The sequence below is a fragment of the Hakea prostrata genome, chromosome 11 (assembly GCF_041222555.1).
Source record: "Hakea prostrata isolate BN-2017 chromosome 11, UWA_Hpros_2, whole genome shotgun sequence".
NCBI classification, from domain to species: Eukaryota; Viridiplantae; Streptophyta; class Magnoliopsida; order Proteales; family Proteaceae; genus Hakea; species Hakea prostrata.
The window spans coordinates 11377439-11402290 of NC_142610.1; the positions used below are offsets into that span (position 1 = coordinate 11377439).

General features: G+C 37.9%; 3 protein-coding genes and 1 pseudogene across 7 annotated transcripts; 2 read left to right on the forward strand and 2 right to left on the reverse strand.

Annotated features, from left to right (window-relative positions):
* Window positions 1-1902: 1902 nt before the first annotated feature.
* Window positions 1903-4740, reverse strand: LOC149000093 (rust resistance kinase Lr10-like; annotated as a pseudogene). The gene is made up of 2 exons (XR_016170849.1): window positions 3758-4740; window positions 1903-3629 (listed from the first exon to the last, which is right to left on the reverse strand). The product of XR_016170849.1 is annotated as a rust resistance kinase Lr10-like (transcript).
* A 129-nt stretch (window positions 4741-4869) lies between these two features.
* LOC149000094 (rust resistance kinase Lr10-like) lies at window positions 4870-10882 on the forward strand. Its single transcript, XM_089140952.1, has 4 exons — window positions 4870-5961; window positions 9244-9279; window positions 9395-9418; window positions 9630-10882. The coding sequence occupies exons 1-4, from the start codon at window positions 5028-5030 to the stop codon at window positions 10802-10804; spliced, it is 2169 nt and encodes a 722-aa protein (XP_088997078.1). The 5' UTR covers window positions 4870-5027; the 3' UTR covers window positions 10805-10882.
* Window positions 10883-10921: 39 nt separating this feature from the next.
* Window positions 10922-14709, reverse strand: LOC149000095 (rust resistance kinase Lr10-like). The gene is made up of 3 exons (XM_089140953.1): window positions 13951-14709; window positions 13301-13327; window positions 10922-13210 (listed from the first exon to the last, which is right to left on the reverse strand). The coding sequence occupies exons 1-3, from the start codon at window positions 14690-14692 to the stop codon at window positions 12093-12095; spliced, it is 1887 nt and encodes a 628-aa protein (XP_088997079.1). The 5' UTR covers window positions 14693-14709; the 3' UTR covers window positions 10922-12092.
* A 2367-nt stretch (window positions 14710-17076) lies between these two features.
* LOC149000096 (rust resistance kinase Lr10-like) lies at window positions 17077-24122 on the forward strand. Of its 4 annotated transcripts, none has more exons than XM_089139714.1 (6): window positions 20583-20672; window positions 21405-21511; window positions 21963-21995; window positions 22104-22148; window positions 22322-23468; window positions 23576-24122. In XM_089139714.1, exons 2-6 carry the CDS (start codon window positions 21496-21498, stop codon window positions 23595-23597), a joined length of 1263 nt encoding a protein of 420 aa, XP_088995840.1. In that variant the 5' UTR covers window positions 20583-20672; window positions 21405-21495; the 3' UTR covers window positions 23598-24122. The 4 variants fall into 4 exon arrangements, with proteins under 4 accessions (XP_088995838.1, XP_088995837.1, XP_088995840.1 ...); XM_089139713.1 differs by having other exon boundaries at window positions 20586-20672; window positions 21295-21511; XM_089139712.1 differs by lacking the exons at window positions 20583-20672; window positions 21405-21511 and adding an exon at window positions 17077-18252 and having other exon boundaries at window positions 22322-23487.
* Window positions 24123-24852: the final 730 nt, after the last annotated feature.

Below are 24852 nucleotides of genomic sequence, written 5' to 3' on the forward strand. Positions count from 1 at the left end.
ATTAAAACCCAAAGTAAACTAACCTAAGCTAATTAGACGAGATACATGCGAGTATTGGTAAACTCGTTGTTTTTAAGCTAGTTTGATCCAATTTGTTGGACTTTTTTTTTTTTTTTTTTTTTTTTTGTACAAAGGCGCTTTTTATATATAAGGATAGGGATATTACATATGCCGCCGGCAGGAGTTGAACCCATGACCTCTCCACTGAGAAGCAGGTTCCTAACCAAGTAACCATCCTACACCGATAAAAATTTTTTTTTTTTTTGTACAAATGCGCTTTTATATGGTCCATTTCTCTTTGGATGAATGACAAAGCATCACATTCAAAGGTAAATATTAAATTAAAATAAAATAAAAATTTAGCTTCTAAATTTTACCCCAACCTTTGGATATGATTGATGAGCATGTATCCTTCTTCTTTTTTGGCCAAATTTAACTTTTTTTTATTTTTTTTGATGAGGTTCATTCGGGCCAACACGAACATCCTCGAAAAGCCGCCGAATGGGTGCGAACCGAAGACCTCCCCATGGGAGGTAGAGTCTTCAACCGCTACTAACCCATCATTGGTGAGCATGTATCCTTCAATCCAATGGAAAATAGATCCTGTGGTTGACACCCCTACTTGCAGCAGTTATCACTAGAGTTGAAGAATCAATTTTATAGACGTTATTGATCTGATAATGAATCATTCAAAAGATTTCCAATCTTCTTTTGATAGCTAGGTAAGTTGCAAGGTAATTAGTGATGGTCTTACCTTGATGCACTGAACCTGTGAGATTTAATTACACAATTACACATTTTCTTTCACTTAATGGCAGCATAAGATAAGAACCAAGGAATGCTACCTACATGGATAACATGCATATCAAGAAAAGCTTTGCATATGAAATGTAATTCTCTCTTTTATAAGGGTTAGAGAAGTTCGTGATCTACTCATACCACTTAATCACAACAAGTGGCCGATATCTTATGTCCCAATTTTGATAAACATATTCACTCAAATTAAGGATGCAAACCTTAATAGTTTTAGTGATACCATACTCCACTAATGGCTCATATATTTAGCATTTCAGTCCTCTATAAACTTTAGTAGGTCATATGTAATAGACCCAACTACCTTATGTATTTGTTACCTTAATTAACAAAGATATTTCTTTTCTGAGCAAAAAAAAAAAAAAAAAAGGGGTTTGCGGAGATGGTATTCAAGAGAGGCATTGCAGACCCTTATTTAGTGCAAGAAGACTGGGATGGGCTGTGGAGGAAGAGAGAAGAGGATGAAGATGGGAAAGAGGAGAGAGAAGGAATTTGGAAGATAGAAAACCGAGTTAAAACTGTTAGATCTACTACACGTGACCCACCAAAGGAATTGGATGAAAATGAATGGTGTCAGAAATGGATATTATTAAAAATCCCCCAGGGGTGGGGTGGGGGTGGAGATGTGAGGAGCTGATGTGGGCTAGTCATTACATAGTTCAATGTGGGGCTAATATTGAAAAATCATACATAAGAACTAACTAAAGACTGCCAATATTAGAAATGGGGGAATTCGACTGATAAATTGGTTACACCAAGCACATTTGGAGCATCAAACTTGTTGCGTCTTCACTAAGAGGTGTTGTTCATTATTGACTAAGCAACCCTTCGATGATACTTTTATTTTTTAATTACTATTCTTAATATTTGATTTTCATATATTTATCTTAATTTTATTCTTATATTTATTTAGTAAGTTTGGGATTATGAGTGGACTTGGGTGCAATGGATTGTACACCATAGTTGTAGTTTGAGGTCAAGACATCAAAACAATTTCTAGATAAAGAAATTGTTAAAGTAAGACTGTGTAGGAAAATTGTCCTTCAAACTCAGCTTTCAGATTAAAAAATGAACTAAGAAATTATACTAAAAATTTTAGTTTGACACATCTCACGATCCAGAAAAGAAAACCCTCTTTAATTTGCCCTAAGCTTCATGAGAGGTTTGAGTATCAACAATATAGGGAAGAACCCTCTGTGGGACAAAAACAGCAAGCCCACTCAAGATGAGTTGATCTTGACATTCCCAAAGTACAGCAGAAGATGGAGAAGAAGAACTCGAAGATTAGGATAAAGAAGTCGAATCTTGATTTTCGACAACTAGATCTTGATTTGCAAGGGGCTTCATAGAAGATCCATCGGATAACGCCATTAAGTCATAACCCTTTAACTAAGGGATGAATTGGGCTTTCCAAACTAGAAAATTGGAAGAATAGAGTTTGATGGAAAAACTCGTAGCAACATTGATGAAAACTAGGGTAGAATTGGGGAAATTGCAGTATATATTTATAGTCAAATGACTTAATACAATTTCTACCATGAAAAAAAAATGACTAGGTACAAGTAACAGAAGAAGGTAAAGCCATAGATAGCTGGGTTGGCAGTATGGGGTCCTCAACATAGATGCTAAATCATGAACAAGGATGGTTGTTTCTATTAAAAAATAAAAACAACCTTATTCAGGGATGATCGTTAACTTGTTGCAAGTGGGCATGTCACTGTTAGCCAAGTTAGTGCTTGAAGGCATTGTAGACTCAAAAGGATTGGGTGGCATGATCAAGCTCTCTCTGTCTCCTTCCAACATCTGAATCACTAGATTCATTGAAGGGCGATCAACTGGGTACCACTGGATGCACCAAAGTGCCACAATTGTTAGCTTCTTAGCAATGCCTGCATCTCCATCTTCATCTATCCTAATCTCCAACTCTTTCCCATGATTCAGATGATTATAGATCCATTGAGAGAAGTAAACTTGGCTTGGGTTCTCTATAGTATTATCAATGTTCTTTCTCCCACCCACCATTTCAAGCAACATGATCCCAAAGCTATAAATATCTGATTTATGAGAAACATGACCAAAGTTCCTAGAAAACACTTCAGGTGCAATATATCCTATTGTCCCTCTTGCAGTCATGGATATACAACTTTCATCTTTTGGAAATAATTTTGCCAGACCAAAATCAGAGATCTTAGGGTTGAAGTTGTCATCTAATAAGATGTTATGAGGTTTAATATCAAAATGAAGTATACGTAAATCACACCCTTGATGAAGGTATTCTACTCCTTTGGCTATTCCAATAGCTATATCTTGAAGTTTCTCCCAACCCAAAACTACTCTCTTAGTATCTCTTGAAAAGATGAACTTTTCTAGTGATCCATTTGGTAAAAATTCATACACAAGAGCTCTTCTATATCCATCTGCACAGAAACCAACTAGGCGAACCACATTTATGTGATGAATTGTACCTATGGTGCCGACTTCATTGATAAAGTCCTCTCCATCTCCAGAGGAATTGTTGAAGACCTTAACTGCAACTAGAATTTCATTGGAAAGCTTTCCTTTGTACACAATACCATAACCTCCTTGTCCCAGTTTCTCCTTGAACTGATTTGTGATTCTCTTGATGTCAGCAAATGTGTACCTTGAGGGCTTCTGGGATTTATAGTCATCTAAGAACTTTAGAATCCTCACTTGGTTTTCTTTTTCAATTTTATCTAATTTGTAGTCACGGTATTGTTTGATACATACCACTAATGCCACAATCAGAACAAAGGTACCTGTGGTTACCCCTGTAAGCACTTTCTTTGCAGATGCACCTGTGAAGGCCAAAAAAGAAAGTAAATTAAAAAAAAAAAAAAAAAAAATCTAAGTGCAAAGATCAACACATTCACATGTAAAGAGATCTTGTTAAAGTGATCCTCAACATACAGGCCAAGATACATACCAAAGGCGGGTGGTGAAGGAGATTTGGGGACTGGAAAACATTCAGTTTCAGATTCAATTCTGTTGGTTGTGTTCTTCAATTTGCAATATTCTCCCTTTGCTTCACAAACTCCACAAGATGGTTGAGACCAACTCAGCTTGAGATAATAACATGAAGTCTCAGTTTGTGAGAGTACCCTGATTTTTTTGCAGAACGAAAAGGGCAAATTCGATGGAGGAAGATAAGAGGCCACCACATAAACTTGGTGCCCAGGAACGCCAAGGTAGGAAATCGGGTCCCCATAGCCTTGAGTATCTCGCTCTGGTTCTGTTGCTGAACAGTTGAAAAAAGTTGACAGTTTTATGAAGATATGCGAATAAGGTTGAGATCTTTGAAAGTTGAAGAGATCTTTGAATAAAGGGAGAAGCAGAGTAATTGAGATGAAGAAGCCTTTGAGAAAGGCAGCTATCTGGGTCGTATAAATCTACGGTCTGGGATGTATAGTCTATGTTTCCTATAGAGAAAGAACCTGCAAATGGAAAATCGAGAAGAGTTTTATTGGTGGAGGTGCAGGTGATATTGAAGCCAGGATAGCCACAGTGCTCAGGCTGTTGGCCCTTTATCCAGAATGGAAATCGAATTTCAGGACCTGTGCTGCTGCACTGCTTTGATGGTAAGATGCAATCATCTATTTGATTTGAAAATGAGATGGGCATCAAGGAGAAGAAGAGGAAGGAGATGATGAAGACCCCAGAAGCCTCCATTGAGTAGCTCTTGCATTTATCTAGATTGCCCTCTTTAGTATCTGCAATGATCTCTCATGATCAATGGGTTGTGATCCCTATACCTCATGATTCTTCCCAAGCCTTGAAGTGGCTTTAAGTAAGATCAAATAAAAGGAAAAAGCCAGGAAAGAAAGAGTAGGAAAAGGAAGAGATAAACAGAGAAACTAATAAAGAGGAGAGAATAGATAAGAACCCAAAAACAGGAAATCAGGATCGGTGGCTTAGTGGGAATAAACAAGTGAAGCAGATGATGAGATGAATCAAGAATGGCGGCGGTCATTAAATGAAAACAGAAAACAAGTGGAGGAGAGGAACCCAGGACAGAAGGCTGCATGGTGGGCATTAAAATATGAAGGATCAAGGAAAGAACAGGCCCAAGAATCAATAGTGGGTGGGCGGGAAAAACAAAAAGGAAGATAAAGCAGGAAAGCCAGGAGGGATAAGAATTGTGATGTCATTTTTTTTCATGTTATAAACGTTGAAATATTCAAATAACAGCACCTTATATGGAGGTCAAATTCCAGTGCCTCAATAGGCTGTCAAAGTTGAAAAACTCTGAAGTCTTTAATGGAGTGGAGTCTCTACTCTGCAACCAGTCCACGCACAAACCGCAAATGAGAAATCTGTGGAGGAGAAGAAGTTCTTGCCTCCTCCATGCATCTCTAGGAAAAATCACCATCTGCATCCCAGCCTTCTTCTTCTTCTTCTTCATTGGTTTTCATTCTTGTGAAGCTCAGAAAAGCTGCAACTCTTCTTCTTCATGTGGGAACCTCATTAACATCAGTTACCCTTTTCGCCTTTCAAGCGATCCTTCAGATTGTGGTGACCATCGATACAACCTTCATTGTGAGAATAACCGGACTGTCCTATACTTGTATTCAGGAAAGTACTATGTAGAGACAATCTCTTATGAGACTCGATCCATGAGAGTAGTTGATTCTGGTCTCCAGATTCACAATTGCTCCTCTCTGCCTCTTCATTCCTTGACACGTGAAGTTAATTTCACTTACGAAGACCCTTTCTTCTACCCTAGGGTTTTCCAATTGGATAATTATATAGTTTTCCTGAATTGTGACAACCCTATTGATTCTCCTTTGCACCTCGTTAGTACCTCTCCATGCATCAATGGTTCTTCTTCTTCGGGTTCCCGATATTCTTATGCCTTCGTTGGAGATTTAACTGTTTCAGACATACCAGATTCCTGTACCATCAGCACAATAGTTCCAATTGGGTTGCAGGAGGCCGGTAATCGCTCTTTCTCAGAAATACACCATGAAATGGCTATGGGATTTGACCTCTCCTGGTATCGCATCGATTGCGGAATCTGTGAAGAAATAGGGCTTTCCTGCTATCCTAGTGAAGATCTTTCCAGTAACTACACCTGCAGTTCCAGCTGCACGGAATTCTACTATAAAACGCCCATGAGGTTTCAACTCCAATGTAAGTATTAATTTATTTATTTTTTTCTCAATTTATATTTAGTCACTGTTTCTTCTTTAAACGTTTTCTTGTTATAGAAATGTAAAGATAAAAAAGTAGAAGATCATCAAGTCCCATTTGATTGCAAGGGAAATTAAGGGAAGGAAACTAAAATTTTGCAATCTGCAAAAGAAAATTATGTATCTATCACTCAACATAATTATAATGATTGTAACTAGATTTGTGTAACTATTCCATTGTTCGCATTAGTTTCTGATTTTAGATTTTGGAGCCACCAGTGCCAATAGCATATCCCCAATTTTGTTATTCAGTTAGAGGTAGAACATGATCTCTTAGATTGAACGGTGGTATTTTAAAGTAGATTCTGAGAAAAGGGGGAGAGAAATGAGCAATCTATTGACTTGGATGAGGTTATGGAGGTGGGGGCTTGCTGATGGAACAGTTATTGCTAAAACGCCTGAAGAAGAAATGGAGTTTTATGTAAACGGCAGTCAATTCTGTTCGTCCCTGTTGAAGCTCAGGGCCATGAAAACAGGGGCTATAGAAGGGTTGTACAGCTAGGAATGGGAGATGACACCATATTTGAGAGAAAGTGCTTTTATGATGTCGACCACCGGAATTTTTGATTGATGAAGAACTAGTGATTCCTGGACTGGTGTATTGTCACAATAAATCCTGAATATGGATTTGGAATTGTTGAAGTTGAATGGGAACTCGCTGTTGGTCCTCCATCTTCAACTGTATTTATAAAGCAGAAATGCTAGCTTTTATTAAGGAGAAACCACAATGGGAGATGAGTATTGCTGAGAAAATTGAGGAAGCTAGGAAGAAGAAACACAACTTAAAGATACTAGAGAATAGAGTGCAGCTTGACCTGATACTTAGCATGTTTGTGTGTAGTGGTTTTGATGCTGTTTTATGACAGCTGAAATGTCTCTCTTTGAATGAGAGGGTTCGTTTCTTCCATCTCAGTCGAAATGTTGTTCTTTGAGTTCCAGTTCTTATTTCTGGTCTTGTTTTTCCCGTCAACAAGCCAATCTCCTAAATCATGATTCCCTCTTCAACAAAACCCCCTGACCCCAATTACCATGGCGGTGGTGCTGACAGTCAAGGAACCAGTTGTAGCAGCTGTGGTGATGGTGCTGGTGGTGGGGGAAGAAGGGAATGGGATTATTCACTGTTACAACCTCTCTATTTTACTCAATGACAATCAGAGGCCTTTAGTTCTGATATGCCTACTGGTCCTACTCTTATGCCTCGACAGTTAGCATCAGATTGTTACTTCCTGACATATCAGTTTCATAATGCCAGATTAACCCTGATTATTGAAAACTTTAGGAAATAACCATTTATCCTCCCTTTCTTCTACTTTAGTTGTTTCTCCTTGCAACTCTCCCCTACCACTTCACCAAAATCTTTGAATCTTCTCTTCCTAGGTTTATTAATGGCCCGTAACTATATAAGAAATTAACTGAAACCCCAGAAATTTTCGTTAGATTGTTTTGTTTTATCAAAGCATGGTAGATGGGTGTCATCAATAGAGTTATTGAATTGATCAGAGCTTTCAGGCATGGCATGTGGGAGAGGAAAAGGCAATTAACTGATCTTGGTCGAAGAAGCTCTTTGGGCATGAACAGCTCCTGATGGCAACAACTAAGTTACTTTACACCACATAGGTATGTTGTTTGATAGAACCAAGTTGTTCCAGCAGAGAGAGGCAAAATGCCTGCCGGGTTGGATTTTGGAATGAGAAGTTTGAAAATGGCAGCATTATTCACATAACATTCTGATTTGGGTTTTGGAGCCACAGCCACAGGTGCCAAGGGTGTATTTGCCATTCTGTTAGTTTGAGGAAGAATTCATCCATTGGATTACAGTGTCAAGATATCCAAAGATGGTAATGGTGAAGTATGAGGTGGGGGCATGCTGATGGGATAGTTGTTGCTACAATGCCTGAAGAAGGAATGGGGTTGTGTGAATGATGGTAATTTCTGTTCAACATTGTCGAAGATATTGAAGACCATGAAAAGAGCGGCTAGAGAAGGCCAACTATGGTTCAACCACACCCTATGCCTTTGGGAAGCAGGGGAGAAGGCACTATTACAGCAAATAAAAGGGGAACTGTGACTCTTAGGTGTACAGCTAGGATAGGAGATGGCACCATACTGGGAAAAAAGGCTTTGACAAAGTGAGGCCATTGGACCTTTTAATAGATGAAGAATGAGTGTTTCATGGGGTTAGACAGCACAACAGCAACAATAGAGAAGTTAAATGGGACCTTTTTGTTGGTCCTCCATCTCCAACTGTATTTTCTTTTTGGGGTACAATCTTCAACTGTATTTATAGAGTAGAAATGCTAGATTTTGTCTGGGAGAAAGCACCTTGGAAGATGAGTAACTCTGAGAAAATTGAGGCAGCTGGAAGAAGAAAGAGCAGCAAAAAGATACAAAAGAAAGGGAATTCAGACCAGAAACTTAACATTTACATGAGTGGTTGTTTTGATACTGATGCTTGTGTCAGTTGAAACCTGACTTTGAATGAGAAGGTCCACTTCTTCCATTTCAGTTGAAATGATTCTCTTTGAATTCTAGGTTGTTATTCTTTCTCTTGTTCTTCCCCTCCTAATAAGCCAATCTCCCAAATCCCACTTCTCTCTTCAATGGAACCCCTGTCCCTAGAGTTGTGGTAGTGCTGACAGTTGATGGTGCCAAAGGAGGAAATATGGAAGATGAAGAAAATGGTTATATTATCTTTTCCCGCTAAAAACTAACAACAGCAAGCTAGCACCACTGTTAGTCAGAGGAGGTCTGTTATTTATTGATCAAAGTGCAAGGGGTGTTAGTAATCCAGTTGAATTTATGCAAGGTTGCAAACTGAAATGATATTTAATAACTATATAAAAAAAATTATTAGGGTTAATAATGTAATTATGTAGATAACAATTACAAAAGTTTCTTTTCCAGTTAGGAAATTTTAACTTCCCTTCTCTTGAATCCTCTTGCAATCAAATGGAGCCAAAAGAATAAGCAACATGGGGGATTGCCACCATTGTTTTGTCTGTAAGAACTGAATTGATTGAAGTCAAAATTGATTGAAATTTGTAAATCAGAGCAAAAAGGCAATCAATTTGTTCACAGCATGTTGAGGTTCTAAGCAAGCACTACACATGCATGTTTTCTTCTCTTATTTAAGCTTTTGGTGGTTGATAGGGTAGAGAATACTGCAATTTATCCAGTTCATATATTTGAATGGCTGATACATTTACATACCTTGATATTGTAGGTGGCGCGATGCATGGTTCTTCACCCAAGATTAACAGTAAGAATGTATTTAATTTTTTCTTCATTTTAATTTATAAAATAAAAATATATTTTTTTCTCTTTTCTTTTCTGACTTTTTTTTTTCCTTCTTTTGTGAATTTTCCAAATTGCAGTATATGAACTCATGCTCATAATAGGTATTGCATGGAACTCTTCCTTTTGATGATTTTTGAACCTCTGCCTATGTTTTCTTATCACTGCTGGGGGTCGCAATTTTCAATGGACCAGAAGAGGTCTTAAAGATTTTGTAGTTTACTTCTATACAAAGTTCTTTTTTAATGAGTTTCTATTCATTTTATATTGAACATTCAGTGCATGATCTAATTTCTATAAATTTTGTTTGTCTAGGATACATCTTGAAGTTCTTGATTGCTAGATCTTCATTTGGATATATTTGTTTCTTCACATTCTTGATCTATTATATGCTGCGACGACGAAGACATCTCTCCTCGGATACTAATATTGAAGAATTTCTACAAGAGCGTAACAACTTATTGCTGGTTCAGTACTCATATTCAGAGATTAAGAAGATGACAAAACAGTTTAGTGACAAACTTGGTCAGGGAGGTTATGGGTCCGTATATAAAGGAAAGCTTCGTAGTGGCAATCTTGTTGCGATCAAGATGTTAGCAAATTCTAAAGGTAATGGTCAGGACTTTATCAATGAAGTTAGTACCATTGGGATGATTCATCATGTTAATGTTGTGCGACTTATCGGATTTTGCTTTGAGGGATCTAAAAGAGCACTTGTCTATGACTTCATGCCAAATGGGTCCTTAGACAGATACATCTTCACTCAAGAACAGAAGGATACTATTTATTCAAGTAGTTGGGAAAATATGTATAAGATTGCCCTTGGAGTGGCTCATGGAATTGAATATCTCCATCGAGGTTGTGGTGTGCAAATTCTTCATTTTGATATCAAGCCTCATAATATACTTTTGGATGAGGATTATACTCCAAAAATTTCGGATTTTGGGCTTGCTAAGTTGTATCGAACAAATGATAATACTGTTCCTCTTACTGCTGCAAGAGGAACAATAGGATACATAGCTCCAGAATTGTTCTACAAAAGCATGGGAGGCGTTTCTTTTAAGGCTGATGTATATAGTTTTGGAATGTTGCTAATGGACATGGCAGGTAGAAGGAAGAATGTGAATCCCTTTGCAAACACTGAAAGTCAAATTTACTTTCCATCATGGATATATGACAAATTAAATGAAGTTGAAGATTTGGAAATGGAAGATGCAACTGTGGATGAGATAAAAACAGCAAAAAAGTTGATCATAGTGGCATTATCGTGCATACAAATGAAGCCGGTCGATCGCCCTTCCATGAGTAAAGTCATAGAAATGTTAGAGTCCCCCACTGAGAATCTACAAATGCCTCCAAAACCTTTTCTAGCGTCATTTGGAACAGTGGAACATCATCCAATTGTAGAGTCATCACCCATATCACAGTTATCAGATTGTTCATCATCATATGACACATACAATTTGACGATTCGATCAAATCAATTGTAATTTGCAATAAATTAGTTGTTTGGTTTCTAATTAAGGAGTAACTTGCCTACTAAAATTAACCAAGAAATGCAACTCCTTTGTTTTAAATGTCTCTCTTTTGGTGTGTTGCTTTTGTCACTCTTGGTTGAGCTTTTCATTACATTGTCTATCGCTCTTCAATTGTCTTCCATGTTTCCACTATTATTCTTGATGCTCTCCTAATTGTGTTCCTTGGTGTAATGTCCTTTGATTGCGCTAGCACGATTTTTCTTCTCCTTAAATTTCTCCAGGGCCCTGACTATTAAGGTGCATGGTTATTTCTCCACAAGAGGTCTTTAATTATCTGGAACCAAAGAACACAAACTAGCTCCATTTATCCACTAAGCATTGATACACATAGAAGTCATGGCTCTAGATCAGTTCAGCTCACCTCCAAAGCTATGACTTTTAGACCCAAAACAGCCTAGTTTCGCATGCATGTTAATTCATGTTTTGGTCACTAATATAGCAAATTCCAATTATATGCATGCATTGATAACATGATCATGAATCAACATTCCCATGGAAAGTTGTCTAAAAGAGCACAAATAAGAAGAAGACTTGAGATAGTAATTGAGTCCATCTTCACCCCTTTCTTGGCTCGTATCCTCAAAAACATCCAATGATTAGAAACTTTGTCAAGCTCTTAATGGCATTGCCTAGATGTCGAAGCTCTTAAATTAAGAATTCAAGGTATCTCGACTCTCCATCTTCAATGAGACTGTTGGTAATCAAAAGTTAATCAATTCACTCCTCTTGGATAAGATCTTCATTTTTGTGCATCTATGAAGTTAACCTGACCATGCATAGTGAACACATGGTGTCATTTAGTTCCTTCTTTTTTATTTAAGATACAACTTTTACACCCGTTCTTGATAGCATGAAGGTGAATCAACATTCCCATAGAAAGATAGTTATAGACCTAGTGTCCTAGTGGAGAACAGAGATGTTCATGCAATTATTTGATCATGTAAAATAGGAAAAAATCCGAGAGAGAGAAAAAAAAGCGACGCTTTGGCATCTAGGCGACAATAAGGCACACAATACGACAAAGTGGTAGCAATTAGGTAAAAATGGCTGAAAAAAAATTGACATTGGATTACACACAGGAATCAAACCAACTACATACAGGAATCAAACTAGAAACTTGAATAAAAGAGCAAGATTGATTTTTGTACCTTAAACATGGCTAAAATAAGTTATGAGTAGTAGTCTCCACAGACTGATGAACTTACATGGATTCAAAGAGGAAAACAAATTGGGCAACCCCTTATTCAAGTATGCTTGGTAGCATTATGTTGAGGGGTCTCACATTATTAGCTAAATCAGAGTTTGAAGGCATTGTAGACTCAAAAGGATTGGGTGGCATGCTCAAGGTCTCTCTATCTCCTTCCAACATTTGAACCACTACATTCATTGAAGGGCGATCAACTGGGTACCACTGGATACACCAAAGTGCCACAATTGTTAGCTTATTGGCAATTCCAACATCTCCATCTTCATCTATCCTGATTTCCAACTCTTTCCCATGACTCAAATGATTATAGACCCATTGGGCAAAGTACACTTGACTTGTGTTCTCTGCAGTGTTATCGATGTTCTTCCTCCCACCCACCATTTCAAGCAACATGATTCCAAAACTATAAACATCTGATTTATGAGAAACATGACCAAAGTTCCTAGAAAACACTTCAGGTGCAATATATCCTATTGTTCCTCTTGCTTTAGTCATGGAGATGGCACTTTCATCCTTGGGAAATAATTTTGCAAGACCAAAATCAGATATCTTAGGGTTGAAGTGGTCATCTAGTAATACATTATGAGGTTTAATATCAAAATGAAGAATGCGTAACTCACACCCTTGATGAAGGTATTCTATTCCTTTGGCTATTCCAATGGCAATATCTTGGAGTTTCTCCCAACCAAGGACTGCTCTTTTAGACTCTCTTGAGAAGATGAATTTCTCTAGTGACCCATTTGGCAAAAATTCATAGACGAGAGCTCGTCTATATCCATCTGCACAGAAACCCACTAAGCGTACCACATTTACATGATGAATCCTGCCAATGGTGCCAACTTCACTTATGAAGTCCTCTCCAACTCCGGTGGAATTGTCAAGGACCTTAACAGCAACTAGAATTTCATTGGAGAGCTTTCCTTTGTACACACTACCATAACCTCCTTCTCCCAATTTTTCCTTAAATTGATTTGTAATCACCTTAATATCAGCATACGTATACCTTGACGGTTTGAGGGATTTGTAGTCATCTAAGAACTTTAGAATCCTCACTTGGTTCTCTTTCTCAACTTTATCTGATCTGTAGTCACGATATAGCTTGGTGAACATCAGTATTGCAACAACAAGAAGAACGAAGCCCACAGTTACGCCTGCGATAAAATTACTCAAATTAGTGAGCAACAAAGTAGAATCAACACATGAATCAAACTAAACTAAGCTGAATATGTATGTGGGTTTACCTATAAGAATTCTCTTCGCTGTTGCATCTGTAGAAGAAAAAGAAAAATGAAAAATAAATCAAACTCTTCTAGGTATATTAGTATATCAATCACACCAATATATATGAACATCATGTTTGTTGCATCGATCAGATCAATTTATCCTGTGCTGAACACTTGGTCTCAGGTTCAAGGCTTGAAAACAATCACTTTCTCAAGTTAAAGTCCTGCCTTATATTTAAATTATATGTAAAAGGTTATCAAACCTCTAAAGATGCAATAAATAGCTGCACTTAAGTTGACCTAGAGAACCTAATTTAATTGAAAAGATAAAAAAATGCCATAACCTCTTTGGGAACAGAGGAAAGGCTACCTGTATTTTCCCCCAAATCTTGCTAAACGGGGGAACATTGTGGTAAGACCCTTATGTAGAAGGTGGATCTTGTTGGCACCAAGTGATCGAAATAAAGTTCTGAGAATCTAAACAGTGCGTGGTACAATCTAGAATTGGGTTTCTATGAAAAGAAAGTCCTTGTGAAACTGGTTAAGACCTTCATGTAGAGAGTGGATCTTGATGGCACCACTAAGTGAAAGTAAAGAAGTCCTAGAATCTTAACAGTGCTTAGTAAAGTCTAAATTAAAATCATGCAGTAGACCAATTAAGTACCTACCAAAAGCTGATGTGGTGACTGGAAAGCATTCAGTTTCTGGTCCAACTCCGCTGGCGTTCTTCAATTTGCAGTATCGTCCCTTTGCTTCACAACCTCCACAAGATGGTTGAGACCAACTCAGTTTAACATAAAAAGATGTCTCATTAATTTCAGAGATTGTCTTAATCTTTTTGCAGAAAGATAAGGGCAAGTAGCTTAGAGATATAGATGAGCGGAGGGCATAGACTTGGTGTCCAGGGACGCCAAGGTAGGAAATCGGGTTCCCTCCATAACTGCCTCGCAAATCTCGTTCTGGTTTTGTCGTTGAACAGTTGTAGAAAGTGATACTTTCCGGATCATGAGGTTGTTGATGTTCTTGAAGAAAGGGAGAAGAGGTAAAATTGAGATGAAAAAGCCTTTGAGGAAGGAAGTCATGTGGGTTGTATATATCCAAAGTCTGTGATTTGTAGTCAATCCTCCTTATAGAGAAGGACCCAGAAAATGGAAGCTTGAGCAGAGTTTCGTTGGTGGCATTACTGCAAGAAACAGCGAAACCAGGATAGCCACAGTGTTCGGGCTGCTGCCCCTTAATCCAGAAAGGAAATCGAATTTCAGGACCAGTACTTTCGTTGCACCGCTTTGATGGTAATTTGCAGTCAGTTTGGTTTAGAGATGAGGTTGCAGTGGTGAAGAAGAGGAAGGTCACAACGAAGACCACCCAAGTCTCCATAGAGTTGCTCTTGCTCGTCTCTGCTATCCTCATTCCAGTAAATACTTATTCCTCCTCGTCCACCCATTAAATGTACACTATTAAGTAAATGAAATAATTTAAATTTAAAATGGTAATCCAGATCAAATCTTGGCCACCCATTTTATTTTATTTTTTTAATTTCAGTGGTATAATTCAAAAAATAAAAAATAAATAAAACCTGGCGATATTTAATCTCACCACTAGAATTCACCCACACTATTATTTTATTATTATTATTTTTTTGGTTTGCCAATCCCGATTTTATAAATCGGTCGTTCGACCCACGTCGCATACCTAGCTTCTATATGCCAATGCGGGGTTACCCACACTATTAGGGTAATTTTCATATGGACCCCCTGAACTTTGGTTCAGGTCACTTTTAGTCCAGTTTAAGTTTACTTTTGCGTATGGCTCCCCTGTGGTTTCAAAAATGATTAAATAAGGACAAACTTAACAGAAACGATTAGTTTGATAATTTTTGTGACAAAAATACCCTCCTTTTTTTTTTCGATTTATTTGTTTTAGTTTTTTTTCTTCTTTTTAATAAGTTTTTTTTTTTATTCAAAGAAAAATCTCATTTTTGATAGTGAAAGGAATCTCTTAACACCTCCCGTTCTCTCCGTCTTCTTCGTCGTCGGCCAAGAAATCGGCAACTGCTCAGCCAGGAGAAAATTCACCGAGTTGGTGCACGAGCAGCCCCTGCTTCAATACCACAAGGGCGCTCTCCTCTCCGGCCAAGTCTCTGTTAACCTAATTTGGTACATGAAGAATGTGAACTTGTGCCCTTTTGTACCTTCCCTGCAATAGCTTTTCCTTTGCGAGTAGCAAAGGATTAGTGCAAAAGCAAAAATCAGAAACCCAAAACGCATCCGCCTACTATAATACCAAGTAACGCGGATCCACTTAGCAATCGAAGAGCTATAACTCGAGAGTTATCAAAGACTGCAAGTCACTCCGATCCAATCCCTGCAAACAGGTAAGTTAACATGAGACTCCGAGAGTGTAGACAGTTGTTGATGAAATCCAGCTAAGCTCGTTTATCCTCATCCAGACTGGGTGCTGCGTTGAAACATATTTGACGAGTGATGACGACGGGTGTTTATCCCTTTTTGTTCTTCTGGTTGGCTCTTGCTTGCGAACACAAACTTCCGATGCGAGATGATAAGAAGAAGAGACCTTTAAAGGAAGCGATGGGAGGTTTGAGAAGCAAAGTAAATAATAATTTTCCCGCATTCACTGGTGTACTGTTTGTTGCCCACTGGCTTCCATATGCATGTGCACACACAGCGAAAAGCAGGGCCAAACTAAATCCTTAAAAACAGTGATCAAAATCTTGCCATTAGAGCTCTTGGAACTTGGAAACAAAAAACAATTTAGGGTTTTTACGTTAATCTAACTTCTCACTCCTCTTCAACTGCTGTTGTGGTATTGAAGGGGGTGCTCCTGCACCAACTCGAGCAGTTGCCGATTTCTTTGCCGACCACGGAGAAGACGAAGAGAACGGGAGGTGTTATGAGATTCTTTTCACCATAAAAATGAGATTTTTACATTTTTTCTTTGTATAAAAGAAACAAACTTATTAAAAAGAAATAAAAAACTAAAACAAATAAATCGAAAAAAGAGAGAGAGGGTATTTTCGTCACAAAAATTATCAAACTAACAGTTTCCGTTAAGTTTGTCTTTATTTAATCATTTTTGAAATCACAGGGGAGCCATATACAAAAGAAAACTTAAACTGGACTAAAAGTGACTTGGACCAAACTTCAGGGGGACCAAACCCACGTCGCATACCTAGCTTCTATATGCCAATGCGGGGTTACCCACACTATTATTGCAGTTCAATAATTTAACTGCACTAAAGCAATATTCCCTAATAATTCAAAAATCTTTTGAAAAGAATCTAAAGTCAAGAGTCAACGAAGTGTCATTAATTTTTTTTTCTAAAATCAAGAATCAATAATGACCTGCAACGTAGATCAATGTAGAAAATGAAATGATAAAGTAGACAAATTAGCTCCAAAGCTAAAAAAATTCCAACAAGACTGGGAGATTAATTATTTATATATTTAAGACATCAAATCCCATTAAGATCAGCAAAAAGTTCTCAACATGACAGAGGGTTATCAATTTTACCATTAAGATCATCAAATCCCTGGGTGCCATTTTCCACGCGTAACCCAAAACCCACGGTTTTGAATGGGAGACTTAATTGTATGGACATATCACATCTGTGAAGTTTCAAAAAAACTCTGTTTTTTTTTGTTAACTTTCGCTTGAATAATACTTTTCATATAATTCCAGGATCATAATAAGTACTACTTTCGAGATTCAACGATTGTGGTCATAAAGACGCGTGAGAAGATGAGTTCACATAATTGAATAGGCAAACACCTTATCCAGATCTCACGAAGGGACTGAAGAATCCCCACTCACATGCTTCCAAAATTCCAGAAAATTCCCAGTAGGTGAAAAATCTAAAATTTTCATTGGAGAAGATCTGGTGTTCCTGTACACAGAATTTTACCTTTTGTAAATTTGAGCAACATGATAGGATTTATAGATATTCAAGTTCGGTGGCCGAGAAGCTTTGTTAGAAAGCCTTCTTTAACTCTGAGCTTTCTCATCCAGCTTCTTTCATCTAGACTCTCCGACCACTCTAGTGACTCCAGCAAATATGTTGGGGAGAAGAGCTTATAATTGCTTCGTCTCAGCATCCATAGGGTATGTCATCATCATCTCCATCTTTGCCTTTTCCTTCACTGGTTTTCAGTCTTGTGATGCCCAAAAAACCTGCAACTCATCTTCATGTGGGAACCTCGTGAACATCAGCTGGCCTTTTCGCCTCTCAACCGATCCTCCCGACTGCGGTGACCCTCAATACAATCTCTCCTGTGAGAATAATCGCACCGTGCTACACTTGTATTCAGGGAAGTACTATGTAGAGACGATCTCTTATGAGAATCGAACTATGAGAGTGGTTGATTCCGGTCTCCAGATTCACAATTGCTCCTCCCTACCTCTTCATTCCTTGACAAAAGACGTTAACTTCACTTATGAATACCTTTCAACCACCAATTACGGAAACGGTGCAGTGTCAATGATGGCCATTCTGGGAGACCCTTACTTCTACCCCGGGTTATATGGGTTGGCCATTCGGGGAGACCCTTACTTCTACCCCGGGTTATATGGGTTGGAAAACTACATAGTTTTCTTGAGTTGTGACAGCCCTATTAAATCTACTCTACCCTTTGTGAGTACCTCTATATGCATCAATGCTTCTTCTTCAGATTCCCAATATTCTTACGTTTATGTGGTAAATGGAGGTTTAAGTATTTCAGAGATACCAGACTCCTGCACCATCGGCAAAATCGTTCCAATTGGTTTGCACGAAGCCGGTGAACGCTCTTACTCAGAGATACACCATGAGATGGCCATGGGGTTTGATCTCTCGTGGTATCAGATTGATTGCAGCAGCTGTCATGCGAAACAGATGCTTTGTCTTCCCAGCCGAGATCTTTCCAAAACTCATGTCTGCGTCTCCTACTCTTGCAAAGATCCAGGATCCAAAAATTGTAAGTACCGCCGTGATATTTTGGGTTTGAAACTTTTTACTTTAATTTGTCATATTATGTTCAATAAAGATTTTCAACTAGAAGATTGGAAGCCCACTAGAGATATTTTATAGAGTTTGTGAGAGGAAGAGCAACACCCAGAAAATTAGAGAGTAGTACCTACTTTGCATTGAGCTATGATGAACTCTACTTCATTATCTTTGAAGAGGAAACCATGGTCACTCAGCTTTGACCAAGCTTACAAGCACAGTAAGTGAATCCAGTAGCTGAATTTATTGCAGAAGTATAGAGCAGAGGTTGAATTCTGGAAGGAGAACTTGAATAATTCATATAGATGGACAGATGCCTTGCTTCAATGCGGTAGAGTGGAACAAAAACATGGTAGGAGGAAGTTTGGCTCAATGTACCCAAACATTGCCTTGTTTCAAGCTTTCCTATCTACCAAAGTAAAGATGATCACAAGATATTAGAATCAGATTTATTTGGGACCATTTAGAACGATTAAACAAGAGGTTTCACTAGTCTTTAACTATTAGGATATTTTTGGCAATTCATAAGAACAACCCTGACCAAACCCAATGTTGCCCTAGCCGTCAAGGGTACTCCTAGTAACATACATGCAATTGGACGCATAAACAAGGTTGCCCTAACCGCCACTTATATCCAGTAGAAAATAATCTCCAGAGTTTAATTTCTAGAAGTCTGCCTTATCTCAAACACACAAGGATCTTTGAGTTCTACGGTATCTTAAACACACAAAGAACCATTATCCAATTTGGTTTCCCACCATATTTACTCCATTTGCCCTTACTTGTGTAAATAGAAGTCTACTAGAGTGCAAGAGTCCTGGACTTGTGATGAAGAAGGACTCTTTAACCTTTTTTTTTTTTTTTTTTTTTTTTATAGTAGATGTGTCACAGCTATAAATAATCTAGGATCAAACTATTATTTTTGTAGATGTAGGTTGTACAATTCAACCAAACCACATAAACAACTATAAGGACTCTCTCTCTCTCTCTCTCTCTCTCTCTCTCTCTCTCTCTCTCTCTCTCTCAACCCTAGCCACGCAAGGCTATCAACATGACATCAGAGCTCCAGGTTCCTTCCCAACCCTCTAAATTGTTTCCCTTCCTCAATGGCTTTCTCTTTATTCAGTTGCTTGAAACAAATTCTTTACCATGGATGTCTCAAATTGTGCCTTTATTGGGGATGGATCCTCTCTTTGCGCACCCACTACCATCCATGTACTCTCCAATTATGCAACTACTGCAATTTCTTAGCCAATTTTGAATATCAGAACTGGGATCACCAAGATGAACTATTGATGTGCTCGGTCATCGCATCCCTAATTGATTCAGTTCACAACTAGACTATTGGATGCACATTTCTTGCGATGTCTAGCTGCAACTAGAGCATATTCAACATCTTCATTTTCTTGTATTCTACAACTTTGCCTTCAAATTTAAAATGTCAAAAGAGGCAATAGCAGCATTCATGATTACCTCCTTCAAATCAAGGCTATTTCTAACCAACTTGCAATTGCAGGGAAGCCTGTTAATGATGAAGAATTATGTCTTCATGTAAGATGGGGTTGATTGCTTTCCATTTGCGACCACCAAGTCGTGGTTCTTCTATAACCTATAGTAAATTACAAGATATGTTGTTGACTCAAGAGATACATTTACAAGATAAAGTCTCTAATATGATACATCTTAGCCTATGGCCAATCTGACCAACTCATATTGATGGACTTCGACCTCAAAAATAGCCCCATATCGGGCGTCTTAATCAATGAGCTTTTCGTGGAGTTTTCAATTCTACTTGGCTATCTCATTCCTCTCTGTCACCTTCATCTCATTCTAGATGCCACGGATCCAAAATTGTATGCCAAATTTGTGACCATACTGGAGACAAAGCTAAAGACTATTATTAATTGTTCAATCATGCATATCAAGGTACACCAAGCACCTCTTCTTCTATGAATATTTCTGAAATTTCTTCAAATCCAGATGAAAATTGGTACCCTGACTTTGGAGCAACACACCATATTACCAACACTCTTGACTTTGGAGCAACACACCATATTACCAACACTCTTGAGAACCTTCACGTTTCTCAACCATGCATTGGATTGAACAATTTTCAAGTTGAGAATGGTGTTGGATTACCAATTAGTAACAATGGTAACATCTCTATTCGTACGACTTCTTCTCCAGTATATCTAAATTCAGTTCTTCATGTGCCCTCTATATGCAATTATCAGTTTCACATTTCACAAGGGATAACAATACTACGTTGAGTTTCACCCAAATATCTTTTATGTGAAGGATAATAAGATGGGAAGACGTCTTCTTCAGGGCGGTGTTAAGGATGGTCTCTATCAACTTCGTTTGAGAGCCTCTGCTTATCCTTAAACATTGGTTGGTGCATGCATTTTCATCTCAAGTTGGCATTTTCGTGTGGGGTTCAAAGTTGTTAAATGTTTAATGTCCAATTTTTTATTTGCCTGTTACTTCAAAGAGTTTTAGTTTTGTATGTGATGCTTGTCAAAAAGGGAAATGCCATAAACTTCCCTTCCATTCGTCAGTCTCTCTCTGATGGTCTCTTAGATTTGATTTTTTGGGATGTTTGTTAACTTTGTGGATGATTTTAGTAAGTTAATATAGTTTTATGCTATGACATTAAATCTGAAGTTATTGGTATTTTCAAAATTTTCAAGTTGCTAGTTGGGAATCTATTTTCCCAATGCATCAAGTGTTTTTACCTTTCTTCAAGAGTTTAGAATTGAGCATAGTCTTTCTTGCCCCAATGTCCATGAGAAAAATGGGGTTGTTGGATGTCATCATAGACATATTGTTGAGATTGGTCTATCTCTTTTCCCACACTCCTCTTGCTCTAGACGCTTTTGGGTTCATGCTTTTGAAACCGCTGTATTTTTGATAAAGTGGATTGCCTTCGAAAATTCTGAAAAATGTTTCTATATTATGTAAATCGATTTGTATACTTTACCCTCGATGATTTGATGTATTCTGGTGCTACTAGGAATCCTCAGATCTATGGTCTTACGAACTGCAAAAGCTTTGCTGCATTCTTTCAAGGTCGATGGGGATTTCAACTTCCAGGAAGTTAACTATTTTTTTTGGGGCTACTAGCTCAGTTTGCAGATGAAGAGGGAGACCTTCAATATGGACCCAAGATCAATGTTCTTAAAACACAGTTGCTGAGGTTGCAACAACTCTGAAAATGGAAGTAAGCATAGGTAGCAGGATTTAATTAGCTAAGATCCTTTAGATAGTAATATAGAAATCTCAAGTTGATTTCTCAAGAGAATAAGGAACAAATTGCTTTCAGTCTGCTGACTTTTACATTCTCCTTCAGGCCCTAGGCTGAAAAGAGAGCTCTAGATATAGTTGTCACAGAGATTTTCTTCAGGGTTTAGAGCTTTCCAAACAATACCAGGTTCTACTTTATTGAAATATCTTCTGTTTGATCGTCAATTGCTAGGTCCTTATCTCTATCAACCTGGTCCCCAGTGTTCAAGTCCAAATCTAGATCTAAAGTCTCCATGCTTATGTCTTGCAATCAAGAGATTTAGAGTCGAAATAGAAAAACAGAGAATTACTTTAATTCAACCATTAGCAATACCTTATTTAACATTTTGGTGGCTGGTAAGTGATTGGCTGATACATTTTTTCACTTTGACACTGTAGGCTTCATCAAAAGCTTAGTGGAGTCGATTATTGGTAAGAGCAAAACTTACATCCTTTTTGCATTTTAATTTCTAATAGGAGTATTTTTCACCTCTCCTTTATTTTCTTGACTGGCTTCTTTCCCTTTCTTGTCATTCCAAGCTTCCGTATTGAATCCCAATTTCTTTCGGAGTGTCAACTTCAAAGGTAAGATGTGAAACTGCTTTTGATGATTTATGAGTCTTATGTATTCCTATGCACTAATAGGGATCGCAAGTTTCCTATTTAATGGAGTTGCCGATCATCTTGATATTAGTTTTGATTTCTAGCTTGATATTCAGTGTTCACTACATGACCTTCATGCGATTTTTTATGTCCAGTATCCATCTCGCTCAGAATTTTGGGATATATGTGTTTGTTTGTCTGGCTCATCTATAAAATTCGGCAACAACGAAGGCACCTTTCCTTGGACACTAACATTGAAGAATTCCTACAAGAGCATAACAATTTATCACTACTCAAGTACTCATATTTAGATATAAAGAAGATGACTAGGCATTTCAAAGACAAACTTGGTAAGGGAGGTTTTGGTTCTGTATACAAAGGAAAGCTTCGTAGTGGGAATCTTGTTGCGGTTAAGATGTTAGAAAATTCTAAAGGTAATGGGCAAGATTTTATAAATGAGGTTGCTACCATTGGAAGGATTCATCATGTCAATGTGGTGCGGCTTGTTGGATTTTGCTTTAAGGGATCGAAAAGAGCTCTTGTGTATGAGTTCATGCCAAATGGGTCCTTAGACAGCTACATCTTCTCTCAAGAACAGAAGGATAATATATATTCAAGTAGTTGGGAAAAGATGTATAAAATTGCCTTGGGAGTAGCTCATGGGATTGAGTATCTACATCGAGGTTGTGATATGCAAATTCTACATTTTGATATCAAGCCACACAATGTTCTTTTGGATGAGGATTATACACCAAAAATTTCAGATTTTGGGCTAGCCAAACTCTATCCAGCAAATGATAATACTATTACTATGACTGCTGCAAGGGGAACAATAGGATACATAGCTCCAGAACTGTTCTACAAAAGCATGGGAGGTGTTTCTTTTAAGGCTGATGTTTATAGTTTTGGAATGTTGCTAATGGACATGGTAGGGAGAAGGAAAAATGTGAATCCTTTTGCAGAATCTTCTGGTCAATTTTACTTCCCATCATGGATATATGACAAACTAACCCAAGCAGAAGATTTGGAAATGAAAGATGCAACAGATGAAGACATAAGAATAGCAAGAAAGTTGATCATAGTGGCAATATCTTGCATACAATGGAAGCCTGTTGATCGCCCTTCCATGAGCAAAGTCATAGAAATGTTAGAATCCGCCACTGAGCTTCTACAAATGCCCCCAAAGCCTTTTCTAACATCATCTGAAAGAGAGGAAGAAGGTCATATAATTATAGACTCATCATCTATATCAGAATCATCAAGTTATTCTCATAACTATTCAGCGAGTCAATCAAATCAAAGGTAAGCTAACATATATTAGGTATGATAATCGAGTCTCATTTATTTCATCTGCAAATTAAGCCATATGAAATCACCCGAGTTCAATATGTTCAGAATGTGTGTTGCAGTAACGACATAGCTTTGGCTTGAGATTGGAGTACAACTTTCGAATGATCTCCGCAGTACTTGCAGAAGCTTCAGGGAGCTGTTGAAATATCTCATTTAATAGGGGCATATTTGTCTTGCTCCTTTTATGTGGTTTACTAGTGGTTTCTTGTGGTTTAGGGGGGCTCTCTCTACTTGATACTAAACCTGCTTCTTTTCGGGTTTAGGGTTTCTTACGAATGTAATCATGTTGGGTGTTCTCTCTCTCTCTCTTTCTCTCTCTAAGGTGCGATTCTCCTATGCCTCTCTTGTTCTCTGGTTTGATTCTTGGTGGTTAGTTCCCTCTACAGTTTGAAGGCGTTCTTGTGTTTGATTGAGCTTTGTACTTCTCATGGATGCATCGGTGTTATGCGGTTCTAGGTGAGATCTTTCTATGGTGTTCGGTGTTGTGATGCCATGAGTTCTTGGTTGATATCTTGAGGGTTCCTTTTCTAAGATGTTGTAATTGTTATTTGAGAGTTTCTCTGTACCCAACTTCACATTGATTTAGTTTGTGCATATTATCCTTGAGTCCTCTGAACTCATCCTTGGATGTAGGTCATTTAACCAAACTAAGTAAATCGTTGTCTCGTCTTGATTTTATGCTTGATTGGCTGTGCATATGAGGGTTTATTCCTAATGGGAGCATTAATCAATAGAGTTTCAATGAAATCAATATTGGTTTTCAGTTAGTGTTAGTCATCAACTATTTTCCTTTGGATTGGATTCCTCATTATTAGCAGAATGATTCTGTACCAAGAGTTATATCTGTCCTTGCATCATCAGATGCACAAGTAACCTGAGAAGAATTTCTTACATGTTTCTTTTGCTGACAATTGGATCAATAAGTTTCACACTTTCAGTAGATTATTTCCTTATATGAGACATTAGATAGTCACTCAAACCTGACCTCATCTTCATGAATTAGGGCCACTTGAACGGTCCCTCATGGCTAGAATTTTGAGCCCAAGTCCTACTCAGGCTTAGGGGTGGCTAAAATAGTTTCTAGCTATTAGGACAAAACTTGCACTCCCATTTTCTTTTACCAAGTCAAATGAACCCAGTTTAATTTTGTTCTACTCTATATCACTCACCAAGAACCCTTAAAACTTGTTCAAATTCCCACACTGTTGTTGTTCCATGAGATGTTTCTGCCCCATATCCTTGTAGGCCAGCTGTAATTATAATGAGTTGCACCTCGATCTTAAGTTGGTTTCAATTTTGAACGATCTGGAAACTATTTACTTTGTTTTTGTTTTCC

What these genes read in the sequence shown, in the direction of transcription:
- LOC149000094 (XM_089140952.1), top strand. Translation starts at nt 5,028, where the DNA reads ATGGAGGTCAAATTCCAGTGCCTCAATAGGCTGTCAAAGTTGAAAAAC. An exon ending in CATGAGGTTTCAACTCCAAT is followed by an intron (nt 5,962 to 9,243) that starts GTAAGTATTAAT and finishes TTGATATTGTAG; the next exon opens with GTGGCGCGATGCATGGTTCT. An exon ending in TGAACTCATGCTCATAATAG is followed by an intron (nt 9,419 to 9,629) that starts GTATTGCATGGA and finishes TTGTTTGTCTAG; the next exon opens with GATACATCTTGAAGTTCTTG.
- LOC149000095 (XM_089140953.1), bottom strand. Translation starts at nt 14,692, where the DNA reads ATGAGGATAGCAGAGACGAGCAAGAGCAACTCTATGGAGACTTGGGTG. An exon ending in AGTCACCACATCAGCTTTTG is followed by an intron (nt 13,328 to 13,950) that starts GTAGGTACTTAA and finishes TTTCTTCTACAG; the next exon opens with ATGCAACAGCGAAGAGAATT. An exon ending in AGCGAAGAGAATTCTTATAG is followed by an intron (nt 13,211 to 13,300) that starts GTAAACCCACAT and finishes ATTTTATCGCAG; the next exon opens with GCGTAACTGTGGGCTTCGTT.
- LOC149000096 (XM_089139711.1), top strand. Translation starts at nt 17,355, where the DNA reads ATGTTGGGGAGAAGAGCTTATAATTGCTTCGTCTCAGCATCCATAGGG. An exon ending in TCGGAGTGTCAACTTCAAAG is followed by an intron (nt 22,149 to 22,321) that starts GTAAGATGTGAA and finishes TTTTATGTCCAG; the next exon opens with TATCCATCTCGCTCAGAATT. An exon ending in GCGAGTCAATCAAATCAAAG is followed by an intron (nt 23,469 to 23,575) that starts GTAAGCTAACAT and finishes TGTGTGTTGCAG; the next exon opens with TAACGACATAGCTTTGGCTT.